This window comes from Bos mutus, chromosome 19 (assembly GCF_027580195.1).
Source record: "Bos mutus isolate GX-2022 chromosome 19, NWIPB_WYAK_1.1, whole genome shotgun sequence".
Classification (NCBI taxonomy): Eukaryota; Metazoa; Chordata; class Mammalia; order Artiodactyla; family Bovidae; genus Bos; species Bos mutus.
The window spans coordinates 47351963-47361857 of NC_091635.1; the positions used below are offsets into that span (position 1 = coordinate 47351963).

Sequence of the window (9895 nt, forward strand, 5' to 3'; positions counted from 1 at the left end):
GGCCACCTCTTCCACGACGTTTTTCCTGCACTCCTTTGCAGTTCTTTGATATTTAATGCCCTCTTTTTATTGTTTAGGAAGCGCCCAAACCTCTGACCAGCCAATGAGTTTCCCCTGGGTGGGGAAGAAGGGGCACGTTCATCAAAGTTCACCCCAACCTCTCTAGCTCTCGGGAGTTTGGCACAAGTGCCGTATTGTTGGATCACCGTCTGAACCGATAGTTCTTTCTGTCAACTACAAATTGGCACTTAGCAAGAGCACTGCCAACGACTGAAAAACATAGGTGTTTGCCATCTGCCTCTACGGAGAGTGAACCCCATGCTATAGCTGTTGACCTTCAACAACCGGAGGGAGTTCAGGGTGAAGTGAGGCACTTTGTGCTCCAGGGAATCTGGTGGGACAGGTCTTTAGATAGTTGGATGTTTTTAGGAACAGATTTTATGATCTCAAACCTTCCATCTCCTCATACCTAAAGTGAAAGTGAAAGTGAAGTAGCTCAGTCGTGTCTGACTCTTGTGACCCTGTGGACTGTAGCCTACTAGGCTCCTCCCTCCATGGGATTCTCCAGGCAAGAATACTGGAGTGGGTTGCTATTTCCTTCTCATACCTAAAGAAGCACTAAATCCCTTCCGGGTGACATCAGATCCTCATGACTAACAAAAAGCCTTTTGTAAAATGAGTGCTTCATGGTATTGAACTCCCCCTTCACCAAAACCTTACATATTGTCTTTCACCCACTCCCGCGCTGGAACAGTCTCTCAGAGCTATTCCCAGGCTGCAGTCCGCATTTTGCCCCAAATAAAACTTAACTCACAACTCTCATGTTGTACATCTTTTTTAGCCGACAGTCCCAAAAGTCTAGGGCACACACACTCTACAACCCTGCCTCAGATGCCTTTCCCTAGTGAAACAAGGCACTCCAGATAACAGCCTCTCCAACGTAGGAGATTAAGGAATTGAAAGAGCGGCAGAAACCACTCCGCGTCTAACTTCTAACTCAGGCTTCAGAACCCGCCCAGCCACAGAGCGACTGCAAATGCGCTTGCGCCCTCTGGCCGGCTCCGTCCCCAAAGTTCGCCTCGCGTTCCGATTGGCTGCTCTCCGCACCAGCCCGGGCGCCACGTGATCCACTGGCCACCGCGTGATTGGTTGTTCCTTTCGCCGGGGCTGCCGGCCCTGCCGCGAGGAGCAGGAGTCTGGAAAGCGGCAACTGGCTTCCTATTGTACAGCACAGGGTGGGCTGCCGTGAGCCTCAGCAGACCCGGGCAGGCCTCGTGAGAATGTAGGACGTAAGCGTTTTGGGAGGTTCGGAAAGCGGACTGCAGAGCCCTTGCCTGCAGCTCTGGTTTGCGCCCTGGCTCCGGCCTTACTTGTGTTTCGCCCACAAGAATGGCTTCCTTCAGTCTTTCCTGAAGTTGGTGAGGTTTGGACGTATTAGTAGTGTTAGTAGTATTGTTATTTTTCTTATTATCATCATCATTTGAGAGTCCACTGCGTATAAGCATTGGTGGTCCTGCGCAGGGCGCCATGCAGAAAGCCTTGAGTTAGAAGCTGGAGGGAGGAGGGCTTATAGATGCTTGCGGAACGTCCTTAAACCAGCATGAAATGTTGGAGGTAAGTCAGCTTTATAAATTGTGCTGATGTTTTTATAGGGTTTAGTAGGGAGGGTCATTCATTGACTAAACTAAACCCTCGTTTATTGTGCCGCCTTCTGTTGCCCCAGGTTCCCTGCTGAGTGTAATGGTTGCAAAGGCCAGTGAGACCCAGTCCTGGTTCTTCAGGAGCTCTGTCTGTGTGATGGGACTGGTGGGTGAGACAAGGAGGTGGAGGATGGGAATGAGTGAATATTTGGCGTGTGACGCCTACTATGGTCGGAAAAAGTGCTGTGAGAGTCAGAGGAGGGGGTAAACTGAGGGAGTTAGGGACCACTTAACCGAGAAGGGGGCTTCCCTGATAGCTGGTAAAGAATCCGCCTGCAATTCAGGAGACCCCGGTTCGATTCCTGGGTCAGGAATATCCACTGGAGAAGGGAAGGACTACCCCTCCTGGAGAATTTCATGGACTGTATAGTCCATGAGGTCGCAAATAGTCGGCATGACTGAGCGACTTTCACTTAACAGAGGTGACATTTGAACAAGGCTTTAGAACTATAATTAGACTTTCTCCAGATTGAAAGGGGTAGGGAAGGCACGCCAGACAGAGAGAAGTTTACAGAGGAAGAGAACTAGGAAAGTGTGCCCACTGTGAGTGACTGGAGCACACTTGGAGTTCAGCTCACAAGTTTCCTGCTTTGAGACAAGAGTTATTTAAGTTCTGTTAGCTCGTTTGTTTTTTTTTGTAACATGTACTCCTGCAAAGGCTGGTGTGATCAAGGCTCAAGCCTCTAAAAAGGCACTTTGTTTTTAGTAGTTTCCCTCTCTTTGTGGAGTTTAGTTGCTGAATGGAGAACACAGGCCATATGTAGCTGTCCAGTTTTAACTAGGGAGTATCAGTCTATTATCAGTTTTATAAGTGGCCAACTGAAGCATGTTGTGTGTCCAAAATTGTTACTTATATATTGACAGTACTCTGCTGAAAAGCTGGAGAGGTTGACATTGTTTGCAAACCACGAGAAGGCGTCATTTAGAATAAATAAAATGTAGTCAACTTTCTCATTCAGAAATTGATTATCCAGGTTGTGAATTACTCAGGCTTTGCATTGTTTCCTTTATCTTGCCCATCCTCTGGAGAAAAATGAAATTAAACCTTATATTTAGCTGGTAGTGGAAAAGTATAAATCTGGTAACCAGACCTGTTTCTCCTCCAACTCTGTTGTTAATTTGCTATGCACCTTTGTCAAATCATATCCTCCTCAGGTTTTGGATTCTTTAGAAGACTTGTATAAAATTTTTATGGCTAATACTTTTCATCTTTATTGGCAGTAGAATTGTAAATCAAATTATATGTTAAATGAATTGGAGTTTATAAAGGCTTTTTAGTAGAAAATCTTTCCTGAAGGTTTTCCTTTAGAACTAGACTATAAATCCCTTCACAGACAATCCCTAAGATTTTATCATGCATGGTGTTTGGGCTCACTAAAACCAGAAATTATTTTGAACTGTAAATGCTTCTCTACTGTGTATTTTAAAAACAACCAAAGGAAAAAAAATAAATAAAAATAAAAACAACCAAAGAAAACCACATACCCCAAAACAAAACTTGTTCATGTTAACATTTTGTACAGCAGAGTTGTTTAAGGTGCATAGTGGAAGATGCAATATTGAAAGCCCATGCTCCTTTTTTTTTTCCATGGGTAAACCTAAGTTTTCTCTGATGTGAAAATAGGGTTTGGGGCTGCTCTTATGAAATACAAGGAGGTGAAAGCAATGATGCGATGATGAGTGAAGCATAGTCTGACCTGGTATCGCCATTGCTTCAGTGTTGGCTTTGACCAGGGTATGACCCCTTAATCTTCTCTCTGAGCTGATTCTGGTTGTGGTTTTTCTACACTGGTATGTTCTAGCCTATTTGGATACTGGCTTTATTATGTTAGAGCATTTCTTTAATATGCTTTTGTATTACTGATACTTTCATGTTTTCTTTGTAGGTTGAGGTGAAAAATACTGCTTTGATATCTTCATGGAAGACTGCATTATTTCATCCCTGAATCTGGTTCAGTTCCCTTATTGACTGATTACTGTGTTAAAATGCTTGTTTAGCAGTGATTGTAAAATAACAGTAATTAACATGTACATGCTCTCTTGGGGCAGACTAAGGGAAAACAGGTGTTCAGCCTGGAAAAGTGTTGCTCATTGGATTTCCCATTAAGTCAGTATGTCTTGGGTTTAACTTTTAAACAAGTTAAAAAATTAAATATTTTAAAATCTATAGGCTATTCTGTTTCAATATTTCTATTACCTTTGTGGTGTCAGAAAATGTGCTTTGAATTGCTAAAATGAGTTGTATTAGCAAACACCTGTCTCAGCAGAGGCACTTACTAGAATTTTCATTCTTCCTCTTCTAGTAATGATTAAAAAAAAAAAAAAACCTGTATATTTTCACCAACCTTCCGATCCAGTGGCTTGCATTTTTCTACATAGGTTCAGAGAAGGCAGTGGCACCCCACTCCAGTACTCTTGCCTGGAAAATCCCATGGACGGAGGACCCTGGTGGGCCGCAGTCCATGGGGTCGCTAAGAGTCGGACACGACTGATCGACTTCACTTTCACTTTTCACTTTTCTGCACTGTAGAAGGCAAAGGCAACCCACTCCAGTGTTCTTGCCTGGAGAATCCCAGGGACGGGGGAGCCTGCTGGGCTGCCGTCTATGAGGTCACACAGAGTCGGACATGACTGAATTGACTTAGCAGCGGCAGCAACTTAGTTTCTGTAGAATAAGGTATTTCATGCAAGACTAATTTCTTGCTGTTGGAGTAGAGGATTTCTCTCCAAGTATTCAATTAGCGAAAACAGCAAAATAATCCAAAATGCCTCAAAAAGTCCAAAGTGATCTAAATGAAAATTTACTGTAAGTACCTCAACTAGGAAATTCCCTGCCGGTCCAGTGCTTAGGACTCCAGTGGTTAGGCTTTCACTGCCGAAGGCCTGGGTTTGATCCCTGGTCAGGGAATTAAGATCCCACAAGACTTGAGGTGTGGCCAAAAATAAATAAATATCTCATCATTCAGTTTTCACATAATCATGACATGGAACAGCTCTTTGCCAAAAACATTTATTCTTAAAATTTATTTAAGCGTTTCATAGAAACTTCAGTAATAGCCAGAATAATTCATGTTAGTTTAGCAAACTCTTTAACAACAAGCAGAAAGAGCTTATTGAAAGGTGCTTTATGTACACAGTCACAGTTAGGTCAGTATTTTACACCATCTCTTCATTAGTCACTTTGCTTTCACATTGAAATCTTCAGACTATTCTGTATATACATTCAACCTCTGTTTTCCTTTAACCAGTTTCCCAAGGAAGACACCTGTGGTTCACAAAGGGAACTTTAAAAGTTGATAAACTGTAGCAGGTGTTATGTAACAAGTGGGTCACAGCAGATGGGAGGAGCTGTTGTTTTCCTAAAGTGTTTCTAAGTATGTCTATAAAGAGCAAGTCCGTATTTCATACTGTTTGCAAGCCAATAAAACCTATTCCTCAGAGGCAGGTTTCCCAGGTGGCTCAGTGGTAAAGAATTTATCTACCTGCCAACACAGGAGCTACAAGAGATGCAGGTTCGATCCCTGGGTTGGGAAGCTCTCCTAGAGGAGGAAATGGCAACCCATTCCAGTATTTTTGCCGGGATAGTCCCATGGACAGAGGAGCCTTTTGGGCTACAGTTTATGGGATTTCAAAGACTCGGACATGACTGAGCCACTGAGCACACGGGCTGGTTATTGCTTTCTTTTCCAAAAAGGCCTGTTTCTGATTCACCACCCATTTAATGACATCTAACTTGGGTTTTCCCTGAGAGCTTCTATACCTCTTGTCCTTTAACAAAGGGGAGAGAAGATCTTCTGTGTCAAGTATTCTCTTTGATCCCTTCCTCTTTGCTGACCCTCACATCCCTTGCCAGTCCTGATTCTCTCACTCTAACCAGCTCAGTCAACTCTAAGTAGGGGTGTCTAGGGAGCAAGCTAAAAGGTTAAGATCAATGAGTAAATCCTTTTAAAGAAATCCATGTGGTTGTCTGAAGTTCACAGTTATTAGTTGAGAGTGAGAAGTATCAAAAATGCTATTTACCCTGTGGAAAACCAGCCCTGTGGCCTTACAGTACAATCATTTTGTTGTGAGGTAAGGTGCTAATCCCTTTCAGTTCTCAGGGGAGTACAGTTTAATCAGATGCTGTACCTCTGTTGGATAACCTGTGATAGGACAAGCCTGGTGACTCCTCACGTAATTGAACACACAGCGATAACAAAACACATAGCCAGAGGTGGCGAGAACCGTGTCATTCACCCGGTTTTTACGACACAGTGGGCACACGGTCTTCATTTTGGGTAACAGGGGAGAATCAGAATTGTAGTCTAGGTGTACAGGTGGTGGTGGAGTAGGCAGAGCAGTCAGGGACTTGATGGTTTCTTGGTTTTCCGACGAATACCACCACTCAAGAAACTGCAGGAAGAATACACCCACCGAAAGGCCAGTAGAGAGGGACAAGGCAACACCCCCCACGGCTTTCTTCAGAGCTGACTTTATCTTCTCACCAATGCTGTTTGGAGAATAGAACAAGGAGGCAAAAAGAGAAACTATTTAGGTATAATCACAGAATGACTAATAGAAACGTAGTTCTTGTATTTTTCATTGGAATCTGATTTAGCTTGGGGATTGAAAATTGTGTCCTTAATGGTCCCTTCTAAACAATTCCTTCTTTGTGACTTATAATATATAATATTTTAGGAGCATAAGAGCTAAGATTTGTTTTTAATGACTAGAGCTTGTGTTTTGAGAAATAGTGAGATTATACAGACTATATAATCAACTTGTATATTGATTATATAGACCTTTTGGGGCAGGGGGTGAAGGATAGTAATATCCAGGGAAAAAAACAACTCAGCAGTATTGAGGAATATATTTGCACTTGTAGGAGAACACAAACACTAACTAGAAGTGGGATGTGTGTGCACGTTCAGTCCTGTCCAACTCTTGGCAATCCCATGGACTGTGGCCTGCCAGTCTCCTCTGTCCATGGGAACTTCCAGGCAAGAATACTGGAGTGGGTTGCTCTTTCCTACTCCAGGGAATCTTCCCAACCTAGGAATTGAACCCTAGTCTCTGGTATCTCCTTCGGCAGGCAGATTCTTTACCACTAGCACCAATGCAAGGGGGAGAGCACCATGTTAAGAGCAGTCTTTAGAACTCTATTGATCTGGCTGGAATCTCGGCTCTGCCACTTTGGAGCTATGTGGCTTTGGCAAGGTACTTAACTATTAGAACTTAGTTTCTTCAACTGTTAAATGGTGCTTATGCATTATTTCATTGAGTTGTGATAAGGATTGAGGTGATATACCTAAACATCTGTGTACCAGCACAGGGCCTGGTACATAGCAAGTGTGCACAAAAATGTAGGCAGTATGAGGAGGAATGGAGAAGGAAATGGCAACCCACTCCAGTATTGTCAGGAGAATCCCATGGACTGAGGAGCTGGTGGGCTACAGTCCACAGGGTCGCAAAGTTAACAGGATGGCAATCCTTATTTTATGGACACATGAGTTTTTCAGTGATTTTATGAAATGACCTCAGAGTGGACTAAGGGAGGTGAATTATGAAATTGGGATCAGATTTTAGAATTTATTAATCAAAGACTTTGGGAAATGTTAAGGCCTTACCTCCCAGCTGGTAGCTGCATCATGCTGGCCTCAGCTGGTTTGTGCTCCAGAGCTTGTATATCCTGAACTGTAAGCCGACCTAGCCGAACTCCAGCCAGCCTCAGCAGTGGTGAGTGATGCTGAGCCTTTCCTAGAATGTATCGAAGCTGCTGTACCAGAAACCAGCCTTCCCAGGCCATGTTAACAAATGGGTAGGCTGCCAGGAAGGCTCTGTAAAATCGTTTCCAGCGGGAAGAAGGGGGATGGATGGAATATTCGTCCTCTTCTCTCAGGCTAGAAACCAGCTTCTCCAGTTTCACTTTCAGATAGGGAAGAAGAACCAGGAACATAATTGATTTCATAAACTGCTGCTTTGGGAGACCAGCACTGGCCAACCTCTGGAGCTTGTGTTGGTCTCCCATTACAATTCTCTTTAAGCCATAAAAGTTTTCAGAAAAGGAGGCGCTGGTTTTCGACAGATAATGCTGCTGGAGCAGAAGATCTAGCAGGGTGAAGATTTCATCAAACCACCTCCAAAAGAAGCCAAAGTGGGCAGGATTTGATTCTGCAAGAACCTACAGCAAAATAAATGAAATTCATTCCATTACAACAGCTACTATGCCTTGTTATTTACATTTCCTTTTTTCCCCTCTAAATTCTACACTTTTCTTTCTACACCTTTACCTCCCTGAAGGGCTGGGTATGTAGTGCACACAACACTCTACACAGAAGAGAGACTCCATAACTGTTAAATCATAGGATATAAATTACATACTGATTATTTTGAAACCGAGGCCAACAAATTCAAATTACTGGGTTTTTTTACCCCAGACATCCCTAAAACTTTCCAGAGAATTAAATCCTTACCTTGACCACATGCTGAAGAGCAGGTCTCACTGCTGACATTAAACTGTCCTGTGCTACCACCTCAAAGATGGATGGCTGGTCATCCACGACAGAGGCAGTCGTGATGTGAGCCCCGTGCTCGGCCATAGTTTCGTGTGTGCACTGGGTTTTACTTTGTCCACAAGCTCTTTAGTAAGCATGAACTTTTGGGGGGGCGCCAGATGGGTGCTCAGTCTCAACGGTAACTTTTATCTCAAAGGATAGCCCCTCAATTTTACTGGAACTGGGCAAAAAAAAAAGACCTTTTCCGGAGGCAAGGTGAGGGGGAGGGTTCGAGTGAAGGAAGGTGAAGAACGAAGTTAACACGGACGTGGGTAGGAATAGTGTGTAGGAGGGGGTGACAACTAACGCTGCGCCTCACGGAACAAAGCGTAACTACGGGGAAGACAGCACGGCGCTGGGCGCTGGCCTGTAGAGCGGCAGTCCTGGAGGCTGCCAGTCAGGGGCTCTAACTCAGGAGGGTTCAAAAGCCAGGCGGATCTGAGGGATCGGATGTGCACCAGTACGGCCGGCCCTCCGCGGCTTGGCTCAGCTGTGGCCTGAGCAGTCCCCCCACCGTGACCGTCCTTGCGCGCTGACCCCGGACGAGGCGCGAGGGACCCGGGACACCGCGGTTGAAAGGAGGTCTCCGCTTTATGACAGAATCCGCAGCCGGAAATAGAAGCCGCAGGAGCTTGGGGAAGGCTGGCGGAGGAGAGGCGCTCTAGCCTGGAATGCGGCCCTGGAAACCGGAACTAGACAACTCTATGACTTCATCGGGACTTCCGCTTCCGCCCCCGCTGAAAGTGAGGGAGGCACTGGAGGCGATCGGCTGGAGGAGAGGTCTCTGCTCATGGGTTTTACTTTTCGTAACTGGGTTTGCGTCGCTGTCTTGTTGGAAAGCCACAGCTCTTATCTCTCTTTGCGGAGTCTTTTTGGCAAGGTGTTGGGGTCACTGCATCGACATCTGGAGCCTGAGCTCGGCCCGCAGCTTGGGCGTTTGTTCCTGGGGCGATCCAGATAGGGGCGAGGGACCCAAGGGAATGTGGAGAGGGAAGCCTCACTTTGCTTGCGGCGGGGGTCGTGGTTCACTATTATCTGCCGCCTTAGGGAAGGATTTAAAGCGACGTAGGCAGAGATAACGGAGAAGGCAATGGCAACCCACTCCAGTACTCTTGCCTGGAAAATCCCATGGACGGAGAGGCCTGGTAGGCTGCAGTCCATGGGGTCGCTAGGAGTCAGACACGACTGAGCGACTTCATTTTCACTTTTCACTTTCATGCATTGGAGAAGGAAATGGCAACCCACTCCAGTATTCTTGCCTGGAGAATCCCAGGGACGGGGGAGCCTGGTGGGCTGCTGTCTGTGGGGTCGCACAGAGTCGGACACGACTGAAGCGACTTAGCAGCAGCAGCAGCAGCAGCACAATAGCTAACAAAATAAGGAAAGCCAACTCTGAAGGAACAGAAATTATACAGTTCTACTGGATGTTTCTAGCAAGAATTAGCAAAGTCTCACCCAGGCATTGATGTTGCAATAAATGGGCTTCAACAAATTTCTGTCATTGTACTTATGATTCAGATTCCTATTGATTGACCTTAGGTTAAGATTACCTCTCCACTCCCTGTTTTGCTGCTGCTACTGCTGCTGCTAAGTCGCTTCACCCCATAGACGGAAGCCCACCAGGCTCCCCCGTCCCTGGGATTCTCCAGGCAAGAACACTGG

General features: G+C 45.4%; 1 protein-coding gene, 1 long non-coding RNA gene and 1 other non-coding gene across 4 annotated transcripts; 2 read left to right on the forward strand and 1 right to left on the reverse strand.

Moving 5' to 3' along the window:
- The first annotated feature begins 1162 nt into the window (after window positions 1-1162).
- On the forward strand, window positions 1163-3867 carry LOC106701033 (uncharacterized). 2 transcript variants are annotated; one of them, XR_001351590.2, is made up of 3 exons: window positions 1163-1614; window positions 1724-1806; window positions 3587-3867. It is a non-coding gene; the product is annotated as an uncharacterized lncRNA (long non-coding RNA). The 2 variants fall into 2 exon arrangements; XR_011468056.1 differs by lacking the exon at window positions 1724-1806.
- Window positions 3369-3465, forward strand: LOC138984001 (Z30 small nucleolar RNA). The gene has a single exon (XR_011461362.1). It is a non-coding gene; the product is annotated as a Z30 small nucleolar RNA (small nucleolar RNA).
- A 753-nt stretch (window positions 3868-4620) lies between the features above and the next one.
- PEX12 (peroxisomal biogenesis factor 12) lies at window positions 4621-8923 on the reverse strand. Its single transcript, XM_005899677.3, has 3 exons — window positions 8153-8923; window positions 7307-7860; window positions 4621-6189 (listed from the first exon to the last, which is right to left on the reverse strand). Exons 1-3 carry the CDS (start codon window positions 8276-8278, stop codon window positions 5790-5792), a joined length of 1080 nt encoding a protein of 359 aa, XP_005899739.1. The 5' UTR covers window positions 8279-8923; the 3' UTR covers window positions 4621-5789.
- Between the last annotated feature and the right edge of the window lie 972 nt (window positions 8924-9895).